Here is a 13,442-nt window from a genome sequence, read left to right on the forward strand (position 1 = left end):
TAGTTTAAGGGAAATGAAATGGATTTTGAAGAATAAATTAAAAATTTTAAAATTATGAAAAAAGTCGTACTATATTTGGCCATAGTAGCTCCTTCGGTCTGGAGATATCGGGCAATCACAATTAAGTTTTTATATGAAAATCTTTTTTATCAGACAAGGCATAACACAAAATTTCGCATAAACTCTTATACAAACCATAATTACAATATGAGAAGAAATTTTTGGGATTGAACTACTGTAGCATATAGCTGTCATATAAACTGAAACGGATCTGATCAAAATTAAGTTCTTGTATACATATAAAAAAATGTAATCCAATATTCGCTAAGAAAACGCTATAATAGTTGAAGGCAGGGGCGAACGCCGGGGGGGGAGGGCTTTGGTGTGTTAAAACCCCCCCCAAAGTAATTGAATTTTTAAATAGTAGAATTTCATTCTACATAGTCATTTGAAAAATTGTAATTTGTTGTTTTCAAAGCAATCTTTCTGTCGACGATGATACAATTGTATCTTTTTTGATACTTTTTTTTCTAAATTTTGTGATTTGATACTTTTTTGTTCACAAACGGCCTATTTTGACACTTTTCTGCTGATAGAATTTAATTTTTTGAAAATATGAAAATGTTAAATTAAAAACAAACCTATTGTGTCTGGATAGTATTAAAAAGTTGTGGGAATGTAGGCCAATTAAAAAACCCGGAAAAATATAAACTGGACAGAGACTTTTTTTTAATTTGCTTCAAAGTAATGAGTTATGAGTAATGAGATGATGCCTTATAACTCTGTGGCTGCTGAACTGGATTTTTTTTAGATTTAAGGGGAATTGTGAGTCGAAAATGGACTTCTTTTGAAAATTAGTTCTGAACTGAAAAGTCACCAATAAGGTTTCTATTATTTTTTTTAGAGTTTATTGTTAATCATAATACAGGAAAAATAAAAACTCATTTATTATGACTTTCAGTTTTCGTTCCATGAGCAAACTGTTGTGAAATAAATTTAAATTAAATAAAATTATGCTATTTGCAAAAAAATACTTGAGTGTCTTAACTAAAATGTCTATATTTTTAATAAAAAAAAAAACCAGAAAAAACTGGTCTGAATTAGATACACAACTTTACTTATTATTTGTTTTTCAAATGAAAATTTTTAAAACAACGGTTGTGCTTTTGATACTTTTTCATACTTTTTTTGCTTGGCAACATATACTTAATTTTTCTAGCTCATGCGGCAACACTCTGTCACTAATGATTAGAGCGTGAATGAGAATAGAACAAATGAATTATGTGCGTACGTGCGTACTTAAAGCCAATTTTTGCATTATCAAAACACATAAGCCTATGTTTGCAGCAAATAGACTGTGATTTGAGCAGCTGCGTTGCTTATGCAAATAATTTGTATGCTGAAATTAGTGAAATGCGTAAGGATTCTGAACAATCGTTTAAACTAATTTTTGAATCAGTTAAAATAATAGCCGCAGAATTAGATTTAGAAATCAAAATTCCGCGTTTGGCGAAACGTCAAACTAATCGCGACAATTATGAAGGCGAACCGGAAGAATATTACCGCAGATCAATTTGTATACCGTTTTTAGATAATTTTTTGGACCAAATCAATGAACGATTTTTAAAACATCGAGAGCTGCTTTCCAAAATTGACAACATTTTGCCAAATAAATGCATAAATCTTGACGTTATTGAGATGCAGGAGACTGTTCGTGTTTTAGAAAAGCAATGGTCCGCTGATGTAGAAGATCGCGCTGAATTTAGAATGTGGAAAAGGTTAAAAATCTTTTCTTCAGATTATATTTTTTTTAACTAAAATTTTGAATATATTTTCAGGAACTGGTTAAATCAAACAAAGAGATCCAAAACTTTTTTAGACGCGTTGAATTGTTGCGATGCAAAAATTTTCAAAACAGTGCATCGTTTTTTAAAGATTGGAGCAACAATCCCTATATCTGTCGCTTCAAGTGAACGCTGAAAATAAAAGAAGATTAGACTTCAATTTGTGAATAAAATAATGAAACCTTGTCTTTTTACCTAAACCCCCCCCTTCCCAAATTTTTTTCCTGCGTGCGCCACTGGTTGAAGGAATCTTCCGGATCAGACTACTATATGATATAAATAGCTGCCATATAAACTGAACGATCAAAATCAAATTCTTGAATGGAAATCTCTATATTTGTTAAGGGGCTTTTTCTTGTACTCTCGTACAAATCAAAAAGTTTTATAAAATAATTGCTGGCCAGTCGTTTGAATTGTCTCCTGATTTGAATTTATATAATTATATAATAGTTTGATTAGTTTGTATTAAAGATTTATTAATTTTTTGACAAAATTTCGTTATAACCTCTGTTTCCTAATTTACTGACTAATAATCTTAAGGGGCACACCTAGTGTGACAGCGTAAAAAAAAGACATTTTTGGGATCAAAAAAAAAAAACAAACCTAGTCAAACAATCGTTTTTTTTATTTTGAGGGTATATTTATACATGTTTTAAAAGTAAACTGAAAAATGTTTGTAAGAAAATATTAAATAGTTTTGAAATGACAAGCGATCTCCGGCGCCGCCAAAAAAAAGGTCCTCCACTGCTGCCATGATTGCAGCCTTCCCTGTTGATAAAACCTAAAAAAAACAAAATTCTTATTAAATTAAAACATATTGTCTGTCCGATGACCCTCTGGCTAATAAAAAAATCAAAAATTGACAAAATGGCGGCATGTTGAAAAAAAAGTTAAATTTCACCCAGAATTATGGTCGTTTTTGGTCTGCCAAAATTCGATTTTTGATTCGAACAAAAAACTGGAGAATCATCGTATGGAGAACTATATAGAGAAGATGTAAAAAAAAAATTGATAGCGGTCGGATCATTTGTCTCCGAGTAATCACTCCAGCAAATTCGAAAAATGCTGTTTCGAGAAAACCGTGTTTAAAGATAAAGTGATTGTTATCTAACTGCCGAGCGGCTACTCTTATAAATGGCTGTAACTCAAAAACTGTTTCAGATATCGATTTAAAATTTTAGTATGTTATTTTTAAAGGTATAGCCTATCGAAATATGAAAAAAAAATGATTTTTTGAAAATTTCACACTAGGTGTGCCCCTTAAGTGAGGAAATCACAGCTTTCCCTTATCCACAAATTTTCTAAAATGTGTCTGTAATTTCTACCGCTTTACTTTCCCTCAATGTTGCTGCGTAATCCCCTTAAATAATGTCATTTAATTTAATATTTTCGCCCATCAAAAATTCCCGTAAAATATTTCACTTAAAGATTGTGTAATGTAAGCAATTTAAGCATACTTCTCGCAAACCACCAATTATGCACAGTCATAGCAGACGATGCTCTGTATATGTGCATGTATGTATATGTGCACAGGTCTCTTAAAACACATTCAAACACACATACTTTTCAAATTTAACCTATAATACGCTATTAACAGCATTGCACAATAGTCCAGTCATTTAAGCTTAAATTAGGTAAGAATCTCGGAATTCGATATAACCATTTATATGTCTGAAAATACTGTGGGTATACCCTACCATATGTAGGTTTTGAGATAACTTTAGGGTGTCAATATAGATACAAGTATTTACAGACATATAAATGGGTATATCGAATTCCGAGGTGAACTTACTATAATGACTGGACTACAATTTTACCAAGATGAAAGCAAAGTGCTGGTAAGTGAGACAAGCCCACCGAGTTCGCTGTCATGAACACCAGGCAAGAAATACTCCCCAGTCGTTTGTCGGTGTAGAAAGACACGAAAAAGTTAACATAATGATAGTATTACGCTCTGTCGCACCTCCATTTGCATATTTCACTTTTTTCTTCAACAACATGTCCTTTGATGAGCTTTGAAGGTTGTCGGGGTATACCTAGTTAACGACATGAACGTATCCGCGCTAAAGCCGCTCTACCCGTTGAGTGCACTCATTTCCGGTAGCATGCCATTTTATTTCATATCTGTTCTTTTACCTATATAACTGTAAGTTTGCTTGAACGTGTTTGTTTTTGAGTTTTTAGAATTTTTTCTCACTTCAGCAACTACAATGCCTTCAACCAAGCCCATCGTACTACTCACTCACTCGCAGCTAGCAACTTACAATCACAGTCACTACTCCCAGTCATGCGGCTCACAAACGTGCCTACCAGGTCTTCGCGCACCCTCTTAGCCAGGCATTTTATGAGTCAATGTCAAAGCTTGTTGATTATCTGTCATCCATCGTCTGTCGTCTGCTATTGTGTAGTTTGCATACGCATGAATTGTAAATAAGATGTTTATCATTCACACGAAAAACGCAGTGATAATTTTTTATAGCTCTCTGAGCTTCGAACAAAGAGCCAACATTAAATTTTGTTTTCAAATTGGTAAAATTTTTACCGAAACGTTTCAATTGATGAAACAAGTTTATGGCGATGATTGCTTATCCCGTAGCAGAGTGCACGAGTGGTTTCAACGTTTTCAAAGTGGTCGTGAGGTTATAAATGACGATCAACATGTGGGCAAAACAAAATTCGTGATCATCGGAAATTCCATCGAAACTGGGCGTGAATTCATCAAAAATCACACGAAATCATCGTTGAAATTCATGGAAATGGAATTGAACATCTCCAAAACTTCGATTTATCGCATTTTGACCGAACATTTGGGCTTACGAAAGGTGTGTGCACGGTTTATTCCGCACAAATTGACTGACGACCAAAAGTTACTCAGAATTCAACATTCGATTCGACGCTTGTGACCAATTATTAACCAAAACTCACATTTTAACCATTATGGCATCGTGCGACTTCTTCGTTTTCGGAAAAATGCATTTGTCCATGAAAGGATAATGTTATGCAGACGTAGAGGCCATTCAAAAGGCTTGCACCTCGTTTCAATGCTTTTGGACGTGTAAGAAGTTGTATTGAAGAAGTAGGAGACTATTTTGAATAAAGTAAATAATTTGATTTTGCCGAAAAAAACATTTTTGTGTTTTGTTTTTTTAGGTCCTGTTTACTTTGGAACCCACCTTGTAGGTACTCATTTGGACTTAAGCAGAAGAAGAGCACAGCGGTCCCTTGTAGCTGTTTTGGAAAATAAATCAAGTCAATCTGACTTATATAGAGAAGTTTGAAGGTGAGAATAGTCTTAAAAGAGTTGGCATGTGTCAATTATACAACGAGAACCATTTCCTGGGAAGAGTAAAACTGATAATACACTATACCGCGAAATCAGTTACTTGTACTTTTTCCCTAAGTTGATAAAAATATCAATACCGGAATGAGAACAGTTTCCTGGAAATAGTAAATCTTAACAAAATTCTGTTGCAAAATGAATTACTTCTTCTGTTTGACTTAGTATACAGAAATATAAACAAAGCAATGACAAGAGTTTCGTAGGGGCAAGAATTATATCGCAAAATTAATTACTTTTGCTGTCTGCCTTAGTATCCAGAAATATCAATAATGAAATGAGAAAAGTAAAACTGAGCACAAACTCTTTCGCAAAATCAATTGCCTATGCTTTTTGACTTAATATGACAGTAAAGACGACAGAAATATCAATAATAAAGTGAGAGAGTGAGTTTTTTGTGATTAGTAATTATTAGCACAAATTGAAAACAGTTGTAAAGAAGGTAGTTCTTAGAAAACTGTTCTCATTGTATTCTTGTCACATGTCAACAAATAAAAATAGTAATAAATAGTTAATATCTTTGACGAGCATAACAATATACTTGGGAACAGTATACATACATATAAAGTTACTATAACGTTATAAAACTTATGTTTATTATTCAATTTCAGAAATATTTATACAATTTATAGTTTATATATATTCAGGATATTTTTTTATAGGCGAATAATCGTAATTTAGACTTAACATCCTTCATAAGCGCTTGCACAGAATCCTTATTGAAGTCTTTAGTGACGTTTCGCCACCTATTCCGAAATTGCCTCTCATTTTTCACTGTATGTTGCGTCTTTAACAGTTTTGCTTTCATAATGGCCCAATAAGTCTCAATCGGCCTGAGCTCTGGGGGATTCGGAGGGTTCACTTCTTTGGGAACACCAGACACTCTATTGTCTTGGTACCACTTTAAAGCGGTTTTTCCGTAATAACATGTCGCAAGATCAGTCCAAAAGAGTACTGAATGCTTATGAAGCTTAATTAAAGGCAAAAGACGTTTCTGTAAGCACTTATTAACATAAATTTCTTGAGTTATTGTTCCATAACCTCTAAAGCCACACTGGCAAATGGTCTGTCATACTAGACATTTTTTTGGGAATTTGCCAAGCTTTTTATTATTATTATTTTTAAATTTAGCAGAACAATTACCCTTTTGTTTGCTGTGTAAAATTGTCGCCTTCGAATTTGCATAAAGTCTGCTTTTACACAGGATTCATCGTCTATTACAACACAGCAACAATTTTTACTCGATTAAGGATCGGACACACGCAAATCACCCACCAACATCTTCTTGGCGGCAGTCCTATACCATCCTGCCCTTTCTGCCCCAGCACATTATCCATGGAACATATACTCAATATCTGTCCAGCACTAGAGAGTATTAGGCAAAAACACTTTAATTCTTGTAAATACCAAACATTGTTAAATACTCCATCTTTCGCAAACATTGTTAATATATGCAATTTTCTAAAAGAATGTAATTTTTATAATAAAATATGAACTTTGTAACTTTATACAATTATATCGGAGGCGATGGCCACAGTAGCTTGTACTCCTTCCTTACTATTAGGTTTAATATTCTGTATATTTTTCCTAATAAAATAATAATAATAATACAACGCAGCTAAAATTAGGCATGAACTTTTCATATAATTGTCGAGCACGTCATTCTACCAAAACATGTTGGTTGTCATTGCGGTTTGGTGCTGCATTCACTTTAAAGGAATGTAATCCATTTCGTTTGCGCACTTCCTGTACATATGAAGGTGACATTTGCATTTTTTTGGGCGACATCTTGTACTGAAAGTCCAGGATTTCGCTTCAAATAGGTCAACACTTTTTTGCTATAAGTGGAGATTCAAATCCTTATTTTCCGCCACTACTGGCCATTCTGTTCAATGATAAGGAGTCACTGTATCTCTTAAGTACGAAAGATACCGAAGATTTTGCAATTTTTATTTTTTGGCGATGTCATTGTGAAAGATGCCTGGATTTTCCAGCTTTTTGCGCAAAATCGATTCGCGAACGTGTATATTCATTGAAGACAAATTTTATACTAACCATATTTTTGTAAAAAATATAATCCAATTATATAGATAATGTAGTACACTTTGAGCGTAAATTTGAATTTTGATTTTACCGTTAGAAATTTCTAGGCTGTGCGGATTTCCATGTGACCAGTTTTTTTCGTGTGAATACTTTATTTAAGCAAGTAAGGAAGGGCTAAGTTCGGGTGTCACCGAACATTTTATACTCTCGCATGATAAAGTGATAATCGAGATTTCATTATCCGTCATTTACATATTTTTTTATTTTGCTGTAAAATTAATTAGATTAGATCAATTTGTGTACTTTGAGTATTGAATTGTATTTTCATTTCCTAATTTATATATTATACAGAGAAGGCATCAGATGGAATTCAAAATAGCGTTATATTAGAAGAAGGCGTGGTTGTGAACCGATATCACATATATTTCGTACATGTCATCAGGGTGTTAAGAAAATATTATATACCCAATTTCATTGAAATCGGTGTAGTAGTTCCTGAGATATGGTTTTTGGTCCATAAGTGGGCGACGCCAGGCCCATTTTCAATTTAAAAAAAAAGCCTGGATGCAGCTTCATTCTGCCATTTCTTCTGTAAAATTTAGTGTTTCTGACGTTTTTTGTTAGTCGGTTAACGCACTTTTAGTGATTTTCAACATAACCTTTGTATAGGAGGTGTTCGTGGTTATTATCCGATTTCTTCCATTTTTGAACTGTATATGGAAATGCCTGAAGGAAACGACTCTATAGAGTTTGGTTGTCATAGCTATAGTAGTTTCCCAGATATGTACAAAAAACTTAGTAGGGGCGGGGCCACACCCACTTTTCCAAAAAATCTACGTCCAAATATGCCCCTCCCTGATGCGATCCTTTGTGTCAAATTTCACTATAATATCTTTATTTATGGCTTAGTTATGACACTTTATAGGTTTTCGGTTTTCGCCATTTTGTGGGCGTGGCAGTGGGCCGATTTTGCCCATCTTCGAACTTCTTCTTATGGAGCCAATAAATACGTGCACCAAGTTTCATCATGATATCTCAATTTTTACTCAAGTTTCAGCTTGCACGGACGGACGGACGGACAGACAGACATCCGGATTTCAACTCTACTCGTCACCCTGATCACTTTGGTATATATAACCCTATATCTGGCTCTTTTAGTTTTAGGACTTACAAACAACCGTTATGTGAATAAAATTATAATACTCTCCTTAGAAGCTTTGTTGCGGGAGTATAAAAAAGCCTGGGTGCAGCTTCCTTCTGCCATTTCTTCCGTAAAATTTAGTGTTTCTGACGTTTTTTGTTAGTCGGTTAACGCACTTTTAGTGATTTTCAACATAACCTTTGTATGGGAGGTGGGCGTGGTTATTATCCGATTTCTTCCATTTTTGAACTGTATATGGAAATGCCTGAAGAAAACGACTCTATAGAGTTTGGTTGGCATTGCTATAGTAGTTTCCGAGATATGTACAAAAAACCTTGTAGAGGGCGGGGCCACGCCCACTTTTCCAAAATATTCAGTCCAAATATGCCCCTCCCTAATTCGATTCTTTGTGCCAAATTTCACTTTAATATCTTTATTTATGGCTTAGTTATGACACTTTATAGGTTTTCGGTTTTCGCCATTTTGTGGGCGTGGCAGTGTCCCGATTTTGCCCATCTTCGAACTTAACCTTCTTATAGAGCCAAGAAATTCGTGTACCAAGTTTCATCATGATATCTCAATTTTTACTTAAGTTACAGCTTGCGCGGACGGACGGGCGGACAGACGGACGGACGGAAAGACAGACATCCGGATTTCAACTCTACTCGTCACGCTGATCACTTTGGTATATATAACTCTATATCTGACTCTTTTAGTTTTAGGACTTACAAACAACCGTTATGAACAAAACTATAATACTCTCCTTAGCAACTCTGTTGCGAGAGTATAAATATATGACATGATTCTATGGAATAAGGAATAAGACCCACGGAAGTTTAACTTGTGGTAGCCACATAATTTCTTTCTTCAACTAACTCTGTATTGAATCTGATTGACGTCTTCAATAATTTTCGAAAACACTCTTCGCTTCTTTAAAGAAGAGTAGGTGGATGGTGGTTTCTAGGTTTTTTAAGTTTTCTGAGGTTGTGAGTTGAAATATAGTGAAAAACACACTCGGTAGTTTAGCCACTGATTAAAAAGTAACATATTTATATGTGATCTAGTCTACGGAAAGGGGGCTTAGGTGTCAAAAAATCAATTTTCACTTTTTAGTTGATTCGGATGGAAGATGAGATGCTTTTTCACGTGATAGAATCCAAAAAGTCATAACTTGTTTCGCACGTTAGCTCCCTTTTCCTAGACCAGGTCACATATACATTTTTGCTTACAATCAGTTCTTATTAAGGTGATCAATGTGCAACACATTCCATACAGAGTTTTTGAAGTTATACTTCTATACGAGTTCAGAAAAGGTTGCGTTAAATTCATAAATGCGCAACCTCTACCAACAACACAATGTTGCCATGCTTATGCTATTGTTGTTTTTGTAGAACAATGTTTGAATTTTTGGTTGGTGACATATTCAATTAAAAATAAATTCTGTTGGGATTCGAGCCTACGTGCTCGTCGTAACTTTTCAAGCGCTTACCACCAACACCACCATCGACACTTGTATTGCGTTGTCGTAATTATGGTTTGGTTATGCATGAAAGAAATATACAATGGATCGCCGATTGTTACCTATTTCCTTGCTGCTGCGCATATGTATGTTTATATGCTTAAGCATTATTGAAGTTATGCTTCTTTTTCTTTCGTTTGTTTTTCATTTCTGCGAATTCTCAACTATTTTGCGTATCTTTTGGTGGAAATACTCTGCGTTGGCCGTTGAAAAATTAAGGCTATACTTTACAGGATCATTTCTGTAGTTAGTCTTCATTTACATTGTTTGGAAATCGACCCGCGATGACGAGGTATATCGTTTTATCTGACAGCGTGAAGTTTATGAACTTCATTTATAATTTTGTTTTGTAGCATATTAGAAATGATGTTTCTTCGAAAATCGCTCACTTACAACGGATAAAACGACTTCTGAGTGGTGATTTTAATGAATAAATTTCAAGGATTTACACAAAAATAATGCAGTCAATAAGTACAGTACGCTTATGTAAGCTTGCGCATTATTTTTCTTTCGTTTGTCTTTCATTTTTGCGAATTCTCAACTATTTTGTGTGACTCTATTTCTTTCATTTCTGTTTCATTTCTGCGAATTCCTTGAATTTCTGAACGCGCGCATACGTATACATACATTCATATGAGCATGTGCAGATACACAAGAGAGGATAGAAGATGTATGCCTTTTGACATCGTATACTATACTAATAAATATTTTTCTTACTAATAGAAATTAAATTTATCACAGCAATATTATGTATGTATATGTATATTAGGTATATTGCTGTGATAAATTTAATTTCTATTAGTAAGAAAAATATTTATTTGTATAGTATACGATGTTAAAATGTAAAAATAAAAGACTAAGTCCGTCGAGATTCGAACCTGCTTTCACATTGTGACTTTTCATGTGCTTACCACCAACACCACCATAGACACTTTCGTGGCGTTGTCTTAAGTATGGGTTGGTTATGCCTGTAAGAAATATACGATGATTCAAATAATTTTGTTTAAGTATAGAAATATGCTTTAGTAGAACATTTGCTTTCGCAAACATACAGACAAATGTGCAAACGACATAATATATGTGTGATTGTTTCCATTTTGCTTCTACGCCGGTCAAATTTCTATAAAAAAATCGACTGAAATGCATGAGAAAATAAAATGGACCATTAGGGCAAATAATTTTAAAAAAATTTATTGATAATTAAATATAAATGAAAATACATAAATTTACTTAAATTTATTTAAATTTATTAAAAAACTAATTTAAATTTATTAAGAAACTTATTTAAATTTATTGAAAAACTGCAAAGAAAAATAAAAAGAAAATTCATTTTACTTTGGCCCAGTTTTGTGCGCAATACAAATGCAACGCCAATAATGAATACAAGAAGTTGACTATTTAAACACCATGATAGTATAAGATATACAAATTATAATATGACAACCCAATTCGAAGAGTACAAAAAAGAGATGGTTACGCTGCATATTCCCTTCCGCAACGAAGAGACAGAACTACTTTCCGAGTCAAAATTCCTTCATTTAGACTTTGCTTTATAAAATGTGCATAATGAATTTAAATGTTCTAGTTTTCTTTCATACAAAATGATATGCATTTCTGAATATCATACGAAGTATAACTTCTTCCGCGCGTAGGGACTCCACGCACCTTTTTTTTAGTAAAGCTCGTTGTTTTGAGGCTATTTCTATAATTTAAAACCCCTATCCACCAGCAAAATGTGCGAAATGTTGACAAGTTACAATGAATAGTTAGTGATATTGCATATAATAGGTTGTCAAAAAAGTCTTGCGGTATTTTTATTGAATTTTTATTTTCAATTGTTCATAAAATTGGTTACATTAATGCGATTCAAGTCAAATATGAACCGTTTTGTTCGATGACGCGTTCCCAACGAGATGCCAACCTCATAATACCCCTCTCATAGAAGCTCGCTTCCCTATTGGCAAAAAACTCGGAGAGCCAATTTTCACAGGACTCTCTTGTGGCCAACTTCAGACTACCAAGCGCGTTCGCCATGGACAGAAACAGGTGGTAATCACTTGGTGCGAGATCCGGACTATGCGGTGGATGCAATGCGTCACTAAAGATGTGTGTGGCCTGGCATTGTATAGATGGAAGACAATTCGGCCTCTGTTGATCAAAGATGGCCTCTTCTGCATGAGTGCCGCCTTCAAGCAGTCCAGTTGTTGGCAGTACAGGTCCGAATTGAGCGTTTGGCCATAGGGGAGCAGCTCATAGTGGATTATTCCCTGCCAATCCCACCAAACACACAGAAGACCCATCCTGGCCGTCAAGCCAGGCTTGGCTACCGTCTGGGCCGCTTCACCACTTTTCGACCACGACCGTTTGCGCCTTACGTTATCGTAAGTGACCCACTTTTCATCGCCGGTCACCATACGCTTCAAAAACGGGTCGATTTTGTTGCGATTCAGAAGCGATTCGCATGCGTTTATACGGTCAAAGATGTTTTTTTTGCGTCAATTCGTGTGGCACCCATACATCGAGCTTCTTAGTGACTCCAAGCTTCTTTAAATGGTTTATAAGGGTTTGATGACTCATGCCCAGCTATTGACCGATGCTACGGCTGCTACTATGCCGGTCTCTTTCGATCAATTCAGCGATTTTATCGCAATTTTCGACGACAGGCCTTCTGGAGCGTGGCGCAACTTCGACCACCTCTGCACCAGAACGAAAACGTTGAAACCATCGTTGTGCGGTGGAAATGGAAACTGTATCGGGTCCATAAACTGCACAAATTTTATTGGCGGCTTGAGATGCATTTTTGCCTTTATCGTAGTAGTACTGTAAAATATGCCGTATTTTCTCTTTATTTTGCTCCATGTTTCCGACGCTATAACTCACGAACAACCTAAAAAAAACGACAATCAATCAAACACTTGTTAGCGCGTGAAATGAGCTTTCCAAAAAGGTATAGCATGACCCGAAGCGAAGAATAAAACTAGAACTACACGCTTTCAGCGCCAACTAGCCAAATACCGCAAGACTTTTTTGACAACCCCTTATCACCTTTTACACAAATCAAACTTTATACGGGCAAGCACATAATTTTATATTAGGACAATTTAAAGCTTATTTTTAGCTAGGTAGTTACTTTCGGACTAGTAATAAACTAGTTGGCTTATAACGAATGACAAACATAAAGAACAGTTTTACAAAGGTTTAGGTTAATACCACCTTTTTGTTTTTTAATCGGATTAATAAAAATCGTGTGTTGAAGCTTTTGAATAAATATTTGTCATAACATATTCAAGTAGGTTAGGTTAGTATGGTAGCTAATGAGACACACATAGACCAGTTTTAGTCCTTTGCGATACTAGTTGGAGTTTCGTTACGAAGTCCATGAGAAGAAGTCATCCTTTAGGATGAATGCTTTTGAAGCGAATTGCAATAAAATCTGTTGTCTCACTGACGATACCTCTTTAAGTGGCTTATATAGTGGGTCCCCCAAATGATTAAAGCGTAGCCTTTGCCAATAGGGGACAAGTACACAAAAGATGCTTTATTGTTTGCCTGAACATT

General features: G+C 34.9%; 1 protein-coding gene and 1 pseudogene across 1 annotated transcript; both read left to right on the top strand.

Annotated features, from left to right (window-relative positions):
• Positions 1 to 1,316: 1,316 nt before the first annotated feature.
• Positions 1,317 to 1,869, top strand: LOC120770054 (the record flags this gene model as incomplete). The annotated part of the gene is made up of 2 exons (XM_040097173.1): positions 1,317 to 1,778; positions 1,839 to 1,869. Coding segments are annotated over exons 1-2 (396 nt in total), but the record flags the coding sequence as incomplete, so codon positions are not given.
• Positions 1,870 to 10,100: 8,231 nt separating this feature from the next.
• LOC120773140 lies at positions 10,101 to 10,303 on the top strand (annotated as a pseudogene).
• Positions 10,304 to 13,442: the final 3,139 nt, after the last annotated feature.

Source organism: Bactrocera tryoni, chromosome 3 (genome assembly GCF_016617805.1).
Source record: "Bactrocera tryoni isolate S06 chromosome 3, CSIRO_BtryS06_freeze2, whole genome shotgun sequence".
NCBI classification, from domain to species: Eukaryota; Metazoa; Arthropoda; class Insecta; order Diptera; family Tephritidae; genus Bactrocera; species Bactrocera tryoni.